Source organism: Ambystoma mexicanum, chromosome 1p, assembly GCF_040938575.1.
Source record: "Ambystoma mexicanum isolate Mex_15411 chromosome 1p, UKY_AmexF1_1, whole genome shotgun sequence".
NCBI lineage: Eukaryota > Metazoa > Chordata > Amphibia > Caudata > Ambystomatidae > Ambystoma > Ambystoma mexicanum.
The window spans coordinates 792,140,396-792,159,197 of NC_090921.1; the positions used below are offsets into that span (position 1 = coordinate 792,140,396).

General features: G+C 44.5%; 1 protein-coding gene across 5 annotated transcripts in view; it reads left to right on the forward strand.

Annotated features, from left to right (window-relative positions):
* The window catches only part of AQP10 (aquaporin 10), a 299,203-nt gene that overhangs the window by 155,676 nt on the left and 124,725 nt on the right, over positions 1-18,802 (forward strand). For 2 of the 5 annotated variants that reach the window (XM_069651908.1, XM_069651915.1), the window contains exons 2-3: positions 10,328-10,454; positions 11,048-11,185. In XM_069651908.1, the coding sequence (XP_069508009.1) occupies positions 10,328-10,454; positions 11,048-11,185 (265 nt within the window). Of the gene's footprint in view, positions 1-10,327; positions 10,455-11,047; positions 11,186-13,017; positions 13,118-13,210; positions 13,344-13,813; positions 13,873-13,903; positions 17,060-18,802 lie in introns of those variants that run through there. The other 3 variants (XM_069651880.1, XM_069651888.1, XM_069651898.1) reach the window with 3 other exon arrangements.

The following is an 18,802-nucleotide window of genomic DNA, read 5'->3' on the forward strand; positions in this document are numbered from 1 at the left end:
GCAAACCCTCAAAGGAAGCTCAAGTCCTGGGGAGAGGAGAGGAGTTTGGGTGTTTGCAGTGGGAGCAGGTGGAAGGGATCTGGAGGACTGGGTAACAGAGAAGCAATCGGAGGAGCCTGGAGGGAGAAGGAGTTTGGAGGAGGTGGGAGAGAGCAGTGTAGAGGAGGTAGGAGACGAGATTGGCAGGTACATCCTGAAGAAGCGATTGGTTCAAGAAAGCAGGCTGTTGGTTTGAGACAACTGGAGGAGGTTGGAGGAGAGCATCAAGAGGCCAAAGAAGCCCCAGGTAGTAAGATCAGGAAGGTACAAGAGGGCGCACTGGGCACAAGGCAGGCATGGAGGGTAAGACACCAGTGAGAAGGTATCAAGCCTTAAGGCAGCCACATGATGGAGACCAAGTTAAAGTCTGCCCCTGTGAAACATTAAGAGAAGCGAATGCTGGTGCTTCAGTAGCCAAGTTGAAGAGGAAGGAAAAGGAAACCCAGGGAAAACCAAAGAAGAATGGTACCCTTTAAACCCTGGACTGAGACCCAAGGAAGGAAAGCCAGAGACAACCAGAGAAGAAAGCTAAAGGATCCACGTCAACCAGAGACTGAGAATCCAAGGGAGAGAAGATCCAGAAAGAAACAGAGAAGAAAAGTGAGCGAAGCCCTTAAGCCCGAGGTGAGACTACAGGATGACCCCTTGAGTAGAAGGATAAGAAAGGGTGCATGATCACGTTTAAGCCCAGACTTGTTTTTGCCCTGTCGGTCGAGCTAAGAAGCCAGAGGGCGCGAGAAGACCCACTTAGTTTCCTGACCTACGCATAGTGACTGTTTGATAGTCTGCCCTCCCTGAGTTATATTCCCACAACAACAAACATGTAATTTAACTGCATTTTCGTCTTGGCCTGGGTATTGGCCTCTTCGACAATAGATAGCCCAAATTTGTTATACCTGGAATAAATCCCACCTGGGTTTAAGTGGAGATCGGCATGCAGAAACCACAAGGCTAACTTCCCGGTGTGCAAAGACAAGCCTGAGAAGTCCTCTTTATCTGTTACCATGTTCAGAGGATGTCCTTAATGTCCGGTTTACGGAGGTGCTACAGCTCAGTCTGAGGTCTAGTCTGTGCAGGATGATAACTTTGCTAGAATTGGGAAAGGAGACAAGTGAGAAGTTGCTTGGTTTGTTTACTCTGGCAGTGTTAATGGAAGCCAAACTGCCGCTGCAGCCGTCTGTCCCCCCTGCGCTTCTTTAAGTCAGGACCCATAGAACCCTGCTCTCTCTTGCAGAGAGGTGTCCATAACACAGGTTGGGGACTCTCGGCGGGACTTTTACTTCCACCTTCTCCGTGATGTCTTGTGGGGAACACTGCCCCATTGTGGATTGATTGCGGAATCTTGACAGGGAGTCCAGAGAACTGGAATGAACATGCTTTCGTCATCGCTTTGGTGTGAAGTGGGACTGAAGTTTTGCGGAAGCTGGACACTTAACAGAGGTGCAGTCCCTGGCATCAGGACACCCAACGAAGGGCCGAATATAGATCAGTGTTAGTGAAACTAAGGCAAGTACCTTTATTAACATTTCAAAATGTTGACGAAATAACGCATGATATAATTTGTCCCGATATATTTTTAATGAAATGTAAACTAGTCTAGGCATGAGAAGTGTTGGTACTGCCCTATGTACCGTGAATGAGATATGCTGCGAAGTGCAGGCGTTGCCTCATGAAAAGTAATGCAGACGCAATATATAGTTGTAGTGAATTCGAAAATGATAGCGGGCCTGGTGAAAAGTGCTGCTGATGTCTCGATCAAAAGCGAAACAAACCTGATAATCTCATTCTGTACTAATGTGGTGGCGGCGGCGGTATGGAGTGTCTCTGAAATCCATTTCACTCAGGAAGCCTAATAAACTGGCCATCACCATGAAACCTTAATCGCTCACTTGCAAATCTGTCTGTTGACTGCTTCTTTACTGTCTGTCCTTGTAAATAGTACCAAAGGATCACTGTTTATATATCCTACTGACAAAGTATAGCAAAACTGCACTATTTATCACGACACTGGGCACTGTTGACTAGAAATCCTCTCAGACTAGCTCAGAGCTGCTCCAACAGTGTTCTAATGAATAGTAAGAAATGCGCAAAATGTACCCTTCATCTAACAATACAGCAAAGATTACGGCCATTCCCGCACTCCGGAAACCATAGATATTGTGAGGTTTTTTGAAATGAGTGGCAAGAACCTTTGGGTAGTAGACAAGGCTGTGTCTCTCTCGCTAACAAGGAAATAAGAGGACGGAGTGGAATCTAGTGACATAGTGCGAGTAGAGAACTAAAAATAAAAACTGTCAAACTGCACCAAAAGGGTGAATGGTGCGCAAGTGCGCAGTGTCGGTCAGAAAGGGGCAAACGAGATATCAGAAAGTGTCCCAACATATCTCAACCATGCAAATATGTGCAAGACCAATGAAAATAGCCTCTAAGAACAACAAGCAGACACTGCACATATATGATCGTGAGCTAGCCCAAAGAAAATCGAGATACCGCGCGGAAAGATAGAAACTAGTAGCAGATTTCCCCAAAAATGTTCAAAAACTTTTGCGTTCGCTAAAATGTCAGTATAAAAACTGGATAAAAGCAAGAAGGGTCGCATTATTCCAACGAGATGGAGAACACATGCTGAGTGTGATAAAGACCAAACATTCGGCCTTAATATGGAATTTACTTAATAAGGCGACAAATGAAACACAGATGAGCATGCAGATTCATGCAATTCCAGAGGAAGTATGGACTGCATATTATAAGACTCTATATGCAGTTCACCCCATGCATAGCAGTAACAATAGTCAAAGATATGATACCAAATACAACCTTCAGTTTGCATGGAAGATGTGTTATATTATATAATGAGACTAAGTCCGTCTAGAGCCGCTGGCCTAGACGGATTGTCCAATCAAACCATCAAAGCCGATCCTTATGCATGGGCAGAAATCTTAACTACCATCTTTCTACAAACAATTGACTCTCAAATTATCCCAAAATCATGGAGAACATCTATTGTAATTCCCATTTATAAAAAGGGAATCGAAATGAGCAAAAAAATTATCGCCCCATCACTTTACTTGATATTCCTGGCAAGATATTTGCCAGAATCATATTGAAAGAATTTACAAATTGGATTGAATTAACAAAGCTACAAGATCCCAATCGGACAGGCTTTAAACCGGGCATTGGAACTGATAGAAATCTGCATGCTCTTCAGCTTATCAAAGCACAAGAAAGTCAAAAGAAACAACCACTATATATTACATTCATTGACTTTGAGGCTGCTTTCGATTCTGTGATAAGAGAGAAACTGTTCGAAAAGATGGTACGAGATGCATGCCCTACGAACATTATTTTTTGGGTGAGACAATTACATGCAAACACAAGTATTCAAATTAGACTGTCACAAGATGGCACTCTTATGGATCCAATTGTAACATTTAGAGGATTAAAGCAAGAGTGTGTCCTGGCGTGGACTTTTTAAAATGTTTTCATAGGAGACATTCAATTTGACTTTGCGGGTGTTCAATCTGATTCCCCTAGGCTGAATGGTGTGATGGTCCCGTGGGTGTTTTATGCTGACGACTTAGTGCTGTTGGCTAAGACACAGTCGGGACTTCAAGTACTGCTATATCAACTGGGCAAATATGCCACTAAAAATGGCCTAAAAATAAATGAATCTAAATGCAAGATAATTATTTTTTCTAATTATCAAAGTAAAAAAATGAAACGCTACAGATGGGCATTACAGGAAGAGTCATTGGAAGTGACAAATGAATACAAATACTTGGGAATTATGATGAGTAATGACCCGCATGACAAAGCATATCACCTTGAAATGAAAAGGAAGCTAAATACTGCAATCTCTCAAGCCCGAATATTACAATATAAATTCGGGAAAATTTCACTAAAACCGATAATCTTTTATAACCAAAAAGTAACACCTATCCTACTATATGGTGCAGAAACATGAGCTTGGTTATCAGAAATGTTCTGGACTAGGATAGAAGGAGGTTTTTGGAAATCAGTTTTGGCCCTACCTAAAACAACATCAATTTGCACAATACGTCATGAACTAGGGTTAACATCCCTATATGCCATGTATAAATGGAGGGTTTGTTCCTTATATAGGAAGTATAGTATGGCAAATAAGAACCATCAGCTATTGCACACAATATCTGCTTATGTGATTGAAACATCACAAAAAGAAGCAAAAAATTGGAGAATCAGAACACAACAATCTTTGAAATTGGATGATGTACTAGACGAGGATCTAATTGCAAACCCAAATGCCGTAAAGAGGAAATAAGAAAAGGGGACTGGATAAGAACAAGAGACCACTGTACAAAACTAACCCTGTTTAAAAATCATGATATGAGGCACAGAAAAATGGGCACATCGGAGCTGTATATATCTATATTTCCGGATCGACAAATGAGAACCCAATATATTAGATTTAGACTGAACCTATGGTATACAAGAGAGGTCATGTGTAAATGGAAAAAAGTAACAGCTAGTGAAAGTAATTGTCGGTTTTGTGAAAATTTAGAAATTGTAGAGACATTAAAACATGTAATATCAGAATGTCCAGCCCTTGCAAATATTAGGACTATGCACTTACTATGTTTTTTTCAATATCCGGAATTAATGACATCTGAAATGATACGGAAAATAATCTTTGAATCACAGAAAGTATCAGTAAATATAGCAGTGATGAAATACCTGATATGTCTGACACTACATGAGAATGAGAAACAGGAAACAGAGTGACAGCAGAAATGGTGATATTATAGTTGCCAAAAGGAAATAAATGTATTCAAGATATAACCTTATGTATTCTTAGTATGAAGTTTTAATTTTTTTAACTGTTCCGTTTTTTTTCATATCATGAAACAAAATTTAAACCCTATTGATCGAATTTTAATCTTAGAAGACACAATATGATGGTGACATTTTTAAAATAATGTATATGTGTTTTGTATATATGCATAATTTGTGTGCAATTCATATATTTCTTAAAGATTGTTTTCTTTTTTTTCTTCTTTTTTTGTGTTTTTGAAAGGTTGTATATTCAACCGTATTAAATAAAATAAAAAAAATACTATCAGAAAGTGGCTTCAAATCCTCAACTTGTTGGTGGAACAGCCATATCGTTGGCAACAAGGAATGCCCAGCCATGACATCCAAGTGCCTGCACCGTGGACTCATGGGTCATTTTGCACGCATGTGCAATAGAAGATCCCATGACAGACAGAGTGAGAATGGTAGGGGAATGCTAGGAATGTGATTGGGAATAGAATACCTGCAAGCAGTTTGGCCAACAAAAACTCAAGGGACCAATGATGATATTGACATTGAAAGAATCACAGCACCAGCACTCATTCACTCAGGTACTCCATGCAAAATCATTCTTCACCGATGTTTCAAGGAACTAATGGGGACATGATAGTACTTCAAGAACCGGATATCAGGCCAAGAGACTTTGGAAAGTGCCCCATCAAAGTTCTGGTTTGGAAATGGCACACTTTTGGGTTTAAAGGCAGGGTGACAATGTGTAAGCTATATGCGGTTCCAGAGGGGCCTGTCGTGCTAAGGTGTAAGAGCAAGTGACCCTCAAGCTATGATCAAGCTAAGCTGCATGCATGCCCAGCTTTTCTATAGAGCATTAGCCTGGCACACAGACAATGAACACCTTCATGATGACCAAGCCTTAGTAGTTACCTGCCATGTTCCCTATCTGTTAAGAAAGCTACATTGTACTATCTAGTTTAGACATCCTGGTCTAGACTTGTTTACACTACCCTCACCATGTGAGGGCTACTTTACAAACCTATTTTATTTCCCCTCTAGGGATTTTGGGTAGGAACATTTCAAGCTCAGTCCCTGGTTTACAAGTACAAAACATTACCCTAAAATGAGAAAAAAGCATTGCGATATAATGTTACTGGCCTACAAAGGATAATGGGTATGGAAATACTTCTGGCACTACTCATACTTGCATTATAAGAATGAATGGTCAGGCATCTGTAATGCCTTTCAGGCAATCTGCTTACTTTCCAAATCCCATTGAGCATAGTGTCCTGGACGACTTCAATGACTCCTAGAATCTGAAAGATAGTTCAAGGGTTTTTATTTTTCAAAAGTGAAAAGAAAAGAAAAAGAATTCTGGTTAGTGAGAGGACAGGGTACACTAATGAGCTTCTCTCTCTCTCATCCTCCCATGGGCTCCCTCCCCCCTAACCGAGGTGCCCTTAAACCCCAGGTTTGTCATCTAGTGATGGGTAACCCCTACCATCTGAAAGGTAGCTGCAGGCGGGGGCCTAAAGGTAAGAGCCTTATCTATCTGATAATCCCTCTGGGGTTCTTCTAAAGCGTCTCTAACCTAACACCGTCTTCTCTCACTCGCCCCTTTTCATCCTCTCACTTCTATCCGGTCTTCTTCCTCTTTTCTCTCTCTCTTTCTGTCCCACCAATGTCCGCACTCTTGCTTCCCCTCTCCCCATCTCCTCTCTCCTCTCTCCTCTCCTTTCTCCACAGCCCTCTTCTCCCCTCTCTTCTCACCCTTCTATTTCTTCCAACTACCCACTGGCGTACACCCTGCCCTCGCCACTACTCCCACTATCACTTTTCACTCCCTCCACCACCTCTTACCATACACTCTTTTTTATCACTCTGACTCTCTAATTCCCCCTACACTTCTCCCTCGCTCTCTTTCTCTCTTTCTCACTCACCTTTTATGCCCCCCTCACCACACCACACTACACTGAACTGGTAGCACTCTCTCATCACCAGTACCTCACATGCGCTGTTTTCCAACACCCCCTCCAAATCTTCATCCCTCTGCACCACCATCCACCCTCTGCCCGCTATCTTGGTCCTCCCCCACACCTCCTGACCTCTCCTATACCACCCACAAGCTGTCTCGCATTCACTCTCCTTTTAAAGTGTTCTTTTCGTGGTTCTATCCCTCCCCACTTCCATTTGATCCAGCATTAACCTGACCCTGTGTGCCAATCTATGGCAATTATTTCCCAAGGGGCTGGGTTACACAGGGGGAAGGCTCTTACCCACACCTCTTTCAATCCTTATCTGCTGGGCAGCTGCTTGTTTTCCTTGTGGATTTTTCATGTGCTGGCGAGTCTCGCTTCCAATTCGTTTTAGGGAGGATTTCTTTGTCGCTCCTGATCCTCTGCCTTCTCGCTCTCATTTAATTTTCTGCTGCCCCTCCCTTACCCCTGGAGTCTGTTTCAACTTGGTGGGTTGGTTGTTGTGTGTCTCATCTCTGGCAAGAAAAATCCCAATCCATTCTATTTCTGTCCACAATTCCATTCACCTTGTTCCGCGCCAGGTTATCTTGGTTGCACGGGCATTGCATGAGCATTTTGGGAGTTGCTGCCTTAAAAGACAAAAGAGCCCTCTGGCTAGAAACAGTGCTGGTAGGCATTGTGTGACAGAGGGTGGTACCCACATTAACATATAAGGCATGTGGGGGAATTTCAGCACTGCCCTCCCTCCCCCAACTTCTGCTTCGAACCTCTGGAACAAGGCTGGGTCTGGCATTTCGCCTGGTAGGCTCCTTGCCCAGATTGGGAGGTGGTCCCTGTTCCCCACTGACAGGGTCCAGCTCTGCGACCTGTCACAACAGACAGTAATGAATGCTATGGTACTTCAGCTCTCTCTTGTAAAATCACAGTTTCACAGAGCACTTGTATAATCCAACCAAAGAATATTAGGGGGAGGGCATGTTGCAAGCAATCTTGTTGGGCCTGCAATATACTTGTGATAATGCATACTCCTGACATTTGCTGTCTCTTCTTAAACAACCCCATAGTATCACTGTTAGACTTTAAATATTGGTGTTATGCAAAGTATTAGAGATATGCAAATAGCCCAGCGGGTATTGTTTCACTACTATCCCTAAAGGAGCCCACCTCACCGCCTACTGAACTCTGTCAACTAGTATTGGAGGCCAACACATGTGTGTGATGAGGAAGTGAGCATGTTGGGGGCCGGGGGAGGCACAGGAGAAAAACAGCCACTTTCAATACCCAAGTCGGATATTTCAGTATAGTACAGAGAGGGAACCATGATGTTTCTTTCCATTGCAGGCCAATCAGTACAGGATTCAAGCACCACGAAAGTACTATCACAAGCATACAAAGCACCGAAATGCTATGGCAATTCTCTTCTGAACAAGAGTACCAACAGCAACCCCAGACACGTGTTTCAGCCTTGTTGGGCCTCATCAGTGAGGTGGAGCTGTGCCTCTCTGAGCACAGTGAGCAAAGGGTCCACGTCTGGATGACCCCAGGAAATTTAGGGTGACTAAACGAGGCTTAACATTACACACCAGCACATAGCACTACATCATCTTGCCACATATGGGCTTGTGGATAGAGACATAAGTTAATTTAGGGCATTGTACAGCTGGCAGACACTAGCAACTGGAGGGCCATCTTACAAGAATTGTGGCCTATAGGCACACACCCCACTAACACCAGGTTGGAGACTTGTGTTATGATGAGGAGAGAGACAAGAAGGGGTAAGAATTCAAAAATGGATTTTGAGATGCCTTTAAAAAGATGAAGGATTAAAGTTATACCTATGGGATCCATGAACACAATAGTTTGGAACTGAGGATATTTCAAGCCGATATATATTTATTTTAAAACTATGAACACCCTTATTTGGAAATGAGGATATTTCAAGTGAATATATAAATTTTAAAACTAACTGGATTCTGAGATGTCTTTAAGAAAATGAATGATTTAGCTGTACGTATGGTAACTTTGAATACATTATATTGAAATACTACAAAGGAGAATAAGTAATGACAAGAAGGTGTGTCTATCATTGGAAATGTTAATGGTATTACAAAATGTAATAACATTATTCTCTTTGCATTTAAAAGCGCAAAGGTTTTCCTGTTTACATTTATATTATTATAAGGAGAGTATATGACACATGTAACCCACCTTAGTCAACGATGGGAGAAACGATGTGTGCCAACACATTTAGGGGCTGATTTGTGGAATTTGTGCGCCGAAAAACGGGGATTTGTGCGCCATCCTCTGCCTACAGGGATTTGCAGGCAGAATGGCGCACAAATCCCCGTTTTTCGGCGCACAAATTCCATGAATCAGCCCCTTAGGGTGCTGGGGAGGGTCAGGCATGATATAGGAAATATTGCAATGTTCGAAAAGCTGGTTTGCCGTGGTGAATTCGTTAATGTAAGAGCAGGGCTTTCGATTGGCCGGAGCTAGCCGAAGCATTGCTCCCTAAACAGGGATCTGCGGGGAGTCCCCCAGCACCACTAGCCCTAGAGGCGTCGGCCCCGCAGGCAGCCATTTCACTCAACAGAGATGGTCTCTGACACGTGGCGAAAGAGCGGGCAGTGTGGGCCAGCGCTTCTGTTAAAAACAAAAAGGAGTGGCGTCTGCACCAAAAGGGCATGAGAGCAGTGTGCCCGCTTCTTCTTTTGAAAAACCCCCTCCCCGAACATCCCCCACGGCAGCCCAAATTTAGGCCAGACCCATTGTTTAGGGCCCCTCGCTCAACCCACTTTAAAACCTTTGTGAGTACACCTTGTGGTTTCCAATGATCTGACAAGTTTAGGGGAATTGAACGTAGGAGCCTCCAGGGCAAGTATTGTCTTAGTGGATTGATGTACATGGCGTCTTGATGTTGTCAAAGCAACAAATAGAAGCGCAGCACCTCTGACAAGTACTCCTGAGAGGGAGAGTGAAGCCAGGAAAGGGGGAAGACTGCAGATAGTTCTAGATACATGTCCTGACTAGAGGCTGGAGTAACTGTGCATGTCTCTCTGCATTTGCCCACACACATTTTCCTTGGGAGAGGGAAATGTTGTAAAGTATCTTGCCCCTTACATGCTATCTTTATTCTTATTCTGGAAGGTTCCTCTCTGGAACCTCGGCCCAGTGACTGTGGTCAGTTGCTGGTGGTGAGGGAATGGGGCACCTTCTTCTCCTCAATTCTACGTGTTCATCTCTACACCCTCACCTCCTCCACCTTCACTGGAGAACACATTTGGAATATTGATAAGATATATTGATATTATTGGATGGAAATGTAACATTAGATTTTACAGGGCTTTATGCAAGTGTACATGATGAAATAAAACAATAACATTTCTGAAATAATTACGTTAAAAGACAATCAAATACATTTCAGATTTATCATGGGGGGAAGGGAGATTTTACCCTGAGAATGATACGTAAATCGCTCAAATGTGCATTCCGGAAAGCTTCCATGGATGTCCCTTCTCTTGTCTTTGCAGCTGATAACCAATGGCGCGACGGCGCAGGCTGTGACCAGCTTACAAACAAAGGGCGGCTATTTCACTATGTACCTGGGAGGTGCCCTGGCGGTTACCGTAGCAATCTACGTCTCGGGTGGCGTCTCAGGTAGGAGGACTCTCTCAATGGATTCCTCTTTCTGTTATTGGCAATCTAAAGCTGTATGCACACCTCAGGCTGTGGCTTGCTGGCAATGTGTTCCTCCTTCTGCCACAGTCATTCTAATTCTCAGGTGGCCTGGCCGGTAGCAACCTATTGGAAATTGGGCTTTCCTCATTTTGGTGTTGTCAACCTATGCTTAATGTGGGGCCTCTGGTAGTGGTTGGTTAGCAAAGGGTTCATCTTCCTGCTTCTGGGAATGTGACTTTCTGGGCAGAGTCTCTCTGCTCTGATCACTGGTGGTCTGACACTCCATTTGGGTGCTGCTTGGAGATTTCCCCTACTATCAGAGGGGTTTTATCTCTTGGGTGGGATCTCGGAGTGATATGGGTATGGATTACGCATTGTCAATGGTGCTCCTTCTTGGGGATTTGATGCCACACGGCAGGTAGAGATCCAAGGGTGGCATCAAATATTGCCTAAAGAATGAAGGCCTCTATTAGTTCACTTGATGTTTCGTACATATTGAAGATGAGGGAAGCTCCAGAAGGGATAGGGTCGGGATCACACTACTGAATGGCTCTTCTGCTTATCTCCTGCAGGAGGGCACCTGAACCCGGCCTACACGCTCAGCATGTGCCTTCTTGGGCGCTTCCAGTGGAGGAAGATGCCGCTATTCGTCTTCATCCAGATCCTCGCCTCCTTTGCAGCTGCCGGAACTGCATACGCTCTTTATTACGGTACAGCATTTCCACGCCTTCCTTATCCCTCTTCCACATTTTCTCATTCTCCTCTGACACATTCCACCACTGCCTCCTCATTTCTCCTTTCCATTGGCTAAACGTCATTAAACTGCCCGTTGTTACTGATCCCATGTATGCCTTCTCTTACTTAATTCATTCTTTGCTTTCTTGTCTTCTCTCTCTTGCGCTTATTAGTAATGTTACATATAAGTCTATAATTGTTATTGTTGGCCCTGCTGCGTCATGGTACCTAAGCACCAGAGGGCAAGGGGAGTGAGAACTCCGTAAAAAAAAAACTTGGCATAAAAGTCATATTTGTAAGGCTCTTTAGAAAGACACTGTGGCTGGCAATATTAGGATTTAGTTCATCCCAGTAACCTAATCTACAAAACGAAAGGTTGCTTATCAGGCGTTTGTTTGCAGATGACCGCTGCCAAAATCGTGCATGTGCCCTCTGTTTCGCTTGTACAAAGCGAAGATCCCCAACAAATAGCACTGATGGTGCCATGTTAGCGTTGACAATGTTGTAGTCTGAAATGGCCGCACAATCACTTCATAAAAGCTATGATATGATAGGTTATTTACAACACGCTTAATACCCAGAGGTTTATAAGCGGGACCCAGGGATTGAACCTGTGTTGCTTCCTGTTGTCTTGTTTCCAAGGCGAGCACGTTGCCCCTGAGCTATCGTCCCAAGAGCAAGTCCATTGACTTTGTAATTAATGTGCTTTTTTTCTGTTTTCTTAAACCAGATATCCCTATCCCGAAGCTATGCTTTTGAGGAGAATGGCACAGCATCCCACGGTTGCACTCCTCTTATGGCAGGCCATCTCCCTTCAAGTCCTAGCTGTTAAAATCCAGTGGGAGTCAAGTGCACAAGAGCTCAGGGAGCAACAGGAATAAAACGAAGGACCATCTTAATGTTAAACTTTGGGTGCTGCATCGGAATAAGGTGCAAACCCTCTTCATACTTGATGCCCTACCAGTGGAGATGCCACAACGCACAGAACTGGATTGAGGGTCAGGAGGGTTAATCGGTCTTAATTCTGATGGGTCGTGCTGACCTTCAGAGCTGTCAGGAGCAGGACAGAATGCAGAAGCCTTCCGATAGCACAGCGAGTAGAGCGCTCGCTTTGACATCTGTGCAGAGCCTGCTGACGCAAACTCAGCCTTTCATCCTTCCAAGGTTGATACATGAGCACCACACACCGTGGGTAAAATAATAAGCAGCGCTCAGATGTCTGAGGGTTCGTAGCACCATATAACTGCTAAATTATTATTATTATTAGAAGATAAACCCTGTGCACGGCTGTACGGCCAGCACCTTCACAAAGGCCTAGCCCTTGCCTTTGTTATCAGCAGAGCCTTTCTTATCCATTATTGGCCCTGTGATGGGACATTTCCAGCTGAAATACCCCACACAGCGCCAGTTCCCTACCAGTTACTACTAAATCTGTGTTTCATTCCGAGGCTCGAAAAGATAGGACTTAGTCCTTTATCAACAGTTATCCATTCATCTGAATGCCATTGGTTAATTCAAAAAGTACAGAGAGAGTTTTCTGACTAAACTACTGGTAAGCTGACTAAAATGCGACACAAAACATTTTTAAGAACCCATGCATAAGGGATGAGCTATTATGATCTCGCCATTATGTTTAAAATACGTAGAAAATATATAGAAACCATAACCAATTACTAAAGAAAGGACACCACTCCTCTCCAAATTAAACAACCTCGCAGAGGAACTGCAATTACCAGAATGCTTTGTGTTTTCTAAGCTGAAGGCTGGAGTAGACTTTCTTGTAAATAAAATAATTTGTTGTTTGCAGATTCGGTAGGAATATCCTTCCTCCCAAGAAAATGATGCCCAACACATGTGGACATTTTTTCACCTGCTAATCAAGAAAGCCCCCACACTAAGAAGACCAGGTAACCAAATGGACCCTGTAGTCTTTCTTGACACCTCTAAACGTGTCTAAAGAAACATAAATTGATTCTTTTTTAATGTTTCTTTATCAACAGTTATTATCATCTTAAAGAAGACGCCAGAAGAGTTCATACTTAGCTGAAGCCCATTCTAAACCCCCCTTATTGACCACTCCTGAAGAAAGTCCCAAGACCTACACAGAGGACTGAAACATGTCGAGAATTTTTTGTCAGTCTAATTAGTTAAACTGTCTGAGTGAATTGAAAATTCCAATGAAGGGACAATCTAATCCTAATTATTGAATAGATTTAGAATAGAAGAATTAGAGATTAGAAAGTCATTATCTCTAAGATCTTTTAGAATTGTATGTTCTTAATGTTTGTCTTTGTCAACACGATACACTTGTATCTTTTTAGAGGGTTTAATCATGTGTTTTAGACTATTTTGCTATCTCCATTAAAATTTGTACTTTTTGAATTAACCAATGGCATTCAGATGAATGGATAACTGTTGATAAAGGACTAAGTCCTATCTTTTCGAGTCTTGTGTACCCTTAAGTCCCAAAAACAAGATAGGACTCCACAATCGTGGAATTTGGGCTCTCTTCATTGTATTCCTTATTTCATTCCGAGGCACCTAAAGTGAGTAAGTAATACAGTGAAGCTCCCTTTTAAACACTATTTTCTTTTTTTTATCAGGGATTGGACTAGGGCACAATCATCGCTCCTGGCATCTAAACATTAATTGGCCCATATTCGTGAGTAGAAATTTGTTGATTTTCCAAACACCCGAGTAGTATGGGGAAGTGCAATTTCTGTAAACATATTTTTGATTTGGGTATTTTTTAATATATTAGGCCAGTCATTTTATTAAAAAAACCCAGTTGTTTGGTGCTCGATGTCACAAAAGCAGCCCAGCTAAGTCCACAAAACAAGCCCCGGAAGCAAACTGGGCCAGCACTTTGGGCATTGCCCTATTGCCTTTGGGGGATTCCGAGCCTGGATTGGATCCATGATTTCTACTATCTGCACATGCAAAAAAAAAGGTTGGTTTTATGTGGCCAGTCAAACGTTAATAACATCATGCAAAGGTGAGAGATCTAGAAGTTTCTCACAAAAACTCTACATAACCATGGGACTGATTTATACAATTGGGCCACATTACGATTATGGTGGGCAGTATGGTAAGAAATGGCGGTAATGCAGTGGTAACCACATTACCACTGCATTACAGCACTACCGTACTACAACTTTGGTGGTGAGGCGGAGGGAAAACCTCCACTAAAATGCTGGAGGTAATTTCTGATGATTTACTGCCAAAAAATGCCAAATTGGCAGAAATGAACACTGGTGGAATTACCCTGAGTGGTAAATCCAACAAAATCCCCATGTAGTCCTATGGACTCCATAAATGGGGACTAACACAGACAACAGGGCATACAAGCTGGTCAAAGATTGTTTTGCATGGATATACACAAATAAATGTGACCAAATGAAAAAAGGTTGTCCCCAGTTATTATTGGGTGGTCTCTTGGGAACAATATGGTAGTATTAACCACCTCAAACATCATTCTACCTCCCATTCTAAGCGACAACACAACCATAGCACCAAAACAACACAAGTTGTATACATTGAAATATACATCAGCCGAAAGACACGTAGTTACTCTAAATTTAACGGCAGCCGAGAGGTGATACAGGGTGGGAGTCAGACAGAGCTGAAAACCGAGCACGGCAAGGAGGCACCAGGGAAGTGCAGTCTCCCCCTGGAGTGCTCCCTCACTGATCCGGGGGGCCCTGCGTGGTGATCTCGGTCCCCTGCATCCAGTGGGCGAGAGGAGCCCCACTGGTCAACAGCGACCCACGAAGGCATCAGCGAATCAGACCGCCGCGAGGATGGCGGCTCCAGTGAGGCCTCTCACATAAACACAAGCCACAGAGTCAAGACAGCCTGCTACATGCGGCCCCATAATATCTCAATCACTCCTGTGCCGGTAAGCGTGAGGGACTTCAGCGACCGCCGTGACCCAGGAGGGTGGTGAGGATACAGTCAGTGACAGGGAAACCTCCAATTGGAGTGGGCCTCTCAGTTACATTGAGAGTTCCCGGTCGATGCTTTCCTCATTCAGCAAGACAGTCTGTGCCCGTCATTGCTGTGGGCTCCATTTCCAATACTCATGCATTATCCATGAAGGCAGGGATCTAGCTTGTGGGACAGAACCTCTCGCCGAGTTGTGTGGTGGGGCTCCAATGTGAACCCGTTGAACTTGCGTACATCTGCTTGAGCTGGGGATCTGCTCATCCGGAGCAAGAGCTGCTGTGTGACCTTTACGGGGCCTCAGTGTGTGTGGAGCCTCTGGCTGGGGACTTCCAAGATCTACACCCAGGGGTTGCAACTCACCGAGCTGTTGGTGGGGGCGTCCTCAATACAGATCGCTGAACCTTCCTGGCTGAAGCTTGCAGGTGGGGTCTGGGGCACTGCCAATTCTTTGCTGTGCCAATAGACTGTACTCTTCTCTTTGATGCCAAAATCTGGAGCAAAGGTGAAGACAACGGATATTAAAGCAATGTTGGCCATGCAAGACGGAAACAGCAAGCAAATGCAGTCGATCAGAGGTCCACCCCCCAACCCCTGGCAGTTGCCCACACGGATCCTCCGTTAGGAACGTGTTGTGCTGTCAGCTCTTAAACAAGATATCACCCCTCCACCCCCGAGATCACCCAGGAAATCAAATCTTCCAAAGTGAACTTGGCTAAATCCATAGCAGACCTGAATTTGCAGCTTGTGGGCTTAGAATCTCACGTGACCGACATGGAAAACACGGTGTGTGGAAAAGCCAATGAACATGCAGAACTGGCGAAAGGAGTGGTAGATATTGAGGAACAACTTGAATTCATCTGGGCCAAGCAGGTGGATCTGGAAAAACAGATGGTGCAAAAATAATATTCGCCTTTGCAGATCCCGAGACACATGCAAGATAATGAGCTGGTGGATTACGTCTGGGATTTGATCCGGTCTCGACTGGATCTCCCAGATTCTGAAGACCTGATTCTGGATAGAACACACAGGGCCTAACCACGAGTTGGGCGGTAGCCCTTAAATGCAGCAGCAATGTTATTACTGCTGGATTTAAGATCCGCCCAATCACGAGTCTGGTAGCATTTACTCCCAGCTCTAAGCTCGGGTAAATGCGCCAATTTAACACCCAATTTTCGTGCGCAATTAGCGCGCTGCTATTAGCGTGCGCTAATTGCGCTGAAAATGCCCCATTGGAAATAGGGAATACCCATTACCGCCCTACCTTTGATCCGGCGCTAGTAGCGCCGGACCGGTTGGCAATAATGCTATTAGCCCAGGCTGCCAGCATACCGCAAAACGTGTGATGAAACCCACAGTGATTTCTCCTCAACCCAGCAGCGGTGCAACTTGTTGCCTGACATTCCTGCACAAATACACTTCTTTCAGCAAAAAGAGGCCATCATGGGAGCAGCTTTGAAAAAGGAGCCAGTGGAATTCCTGAGTACCAGACTTATTTTATTTAAAGACCTCTCACCGCACACCTTGGCCAGCCGGCTGAATTTACAGTTGGTCTCATCCTAGCTGCAATCACGCAAAATCTGCTGTCGCTGGGGATTCCCTTGTAAGATGATGTTTGACTACCATAATCAGCACTATGTTATTGGCTCGTAGGAGGAAGCGAGGGAGCTGATGGAAGATACGCCAGCGCCCCAGGTGCATTGGAACAGGGCCGCGGTGACAGCTCGCTCAGATCTTAGCCCCTGGAATGGAACAAGGAGACCCATGGGAAGGCACGACCCCTCGAGAACAACTCTGATGGCTGACATAGAACCATGCTCGAGTGATCCAGACTAATGCCTGGTGGCCTGCGGCTGGGCTGACAACCTTTCTGAGTCCTGTGGTCTCCTGTACTTCATGGTTCACATGTAAGCTTAGAGTTTTGTTCCCAACCGTTGAGAAATTGTTATTCTATGGTTGTTGCTTAGCTACAGTTTGCGGGGAAAGGATGGGGAGGGTGGGTACCCTAAGCGGATAGCGCCTGACAAGCCCTTTAACAACAGGTTTTGAGGGCAGCTGTTGGAGCTTTTTTTGTTATTGTTTCTTTTCTGGTTTTGGGGGTAATTACTTATTTGTCATCGTGCGACTTGGACCTTCTTCTCTTCCTGTGTGCTACTCTCTTAACGCCTTCACAATGGGCATAGTGGGTGTTCCCTAAGCTTTAGCCGTGCTCGAAGGGGCTCATGATGGCGGCCCCTGACATATCCTGCGTGACCCTGAATGTACAGGGTCTCAATGCTCTGTTAAAGCATAAGGCTCTGATCCACAGATTAGCTGCCTTTGATGCAGCCTTGGTATTTCTCCAAGAGACTCATTTCTTGCCTTCAGGTGAAGTGCGCCTTAGCAAATAATACCCCATCACCTACTTTGCTTCCAGTGGGTCTAAAAAGCGTGCGGTTGTTGCCATCATGGTTGCAAGCACCTTCCCTTTGAGGGTTTTGAAGATATTTTGTGATGGGAGGTGAGGTATCTAATGATCACAGCAATAATTCATGGTCGCAAGATGACACTGGCTTCTATTTATGGCCCAAATGATAAACAGGATGTGTTCCTGGTATCTTGTTCCAGGGTGCTGGCCGAATTCCGCTCAAGGGGAAGTTATCTAGGGAGGGTATTTTAATTGTGTCACTGATCTAACTGTAGATAAGTCCCTCGCCCCTACTCCTCGCAATAGGAAGAAGTTTCTTCCCAATACTTTGCTATTGCGCGAACACTCCTTGATCAAGGTGTGGTGCTTTTTCACCCAGGGGAAAGAGATTACATGTTTGACTCGTTGGTTCATAAAAGGTTTTCCAGGCTAGATACGTTTTTCATCTCTAATAGTGTTATCCCGGCTTTGGTGGCTATTGATATACACCACAAGGCCCTATCCGACCACGCTCCTCTTAAACTCAAGCTCAATCTGCCCCACCCGGCTCCCTTGACTAACCCGCTTTGGAGGATAAATGATTTTCTTTTTAAAGATACTATGCTGAGAACCCACATCTTGCAACACCATAACAAACTACTTTAAGGAAAACGACACTGGAAAAGCTGTGATTCGTGGGTGTTTCATTGAGCTCAGCTGGAGGGAGAGGTCAGAGAAAAGGAAAAGTAATACACGATGAAGGGGTCTCGGCTCTCGCTCCGAGACCTGCGGGTAGCCAAACGGGCCTGGAAACGCATCTCATGGGGAGAGCGGCCCACTCCATTCTGTTCACCAAGCAGCATTTCTTTTCCAGGGGTAACAAGGCCAATAAATTGCTTGCCGCAGAATTGCAGAAGATGGCCGCTCGCAACTACATTGCTACTTTGAGGGATGGAACAGTGAAATGGGTGGTCACGGAGACAGAGAAACTACAAGTAATGGAAGAACACTTTCACGCTGTCTCAACAGCACACCAGGGGGATCACGCCTTAATACAAGATTTTATTTTTCAATCTAAGCACCCTCAAATCTCCCAGGATCTCAGAGACCTCCTGGAGGCACCCATTACTGCCCAAGCAATAGCGCAAGCGATTTGTTCGCTCCCGTTGGGCAAGGCCCCCGGCCCAGATGGCTTCTCCAACACATTTTATAAAACCGCTGCTAACGCCCTACTACCACAACTAACTAAATTGTTTAATTTCTT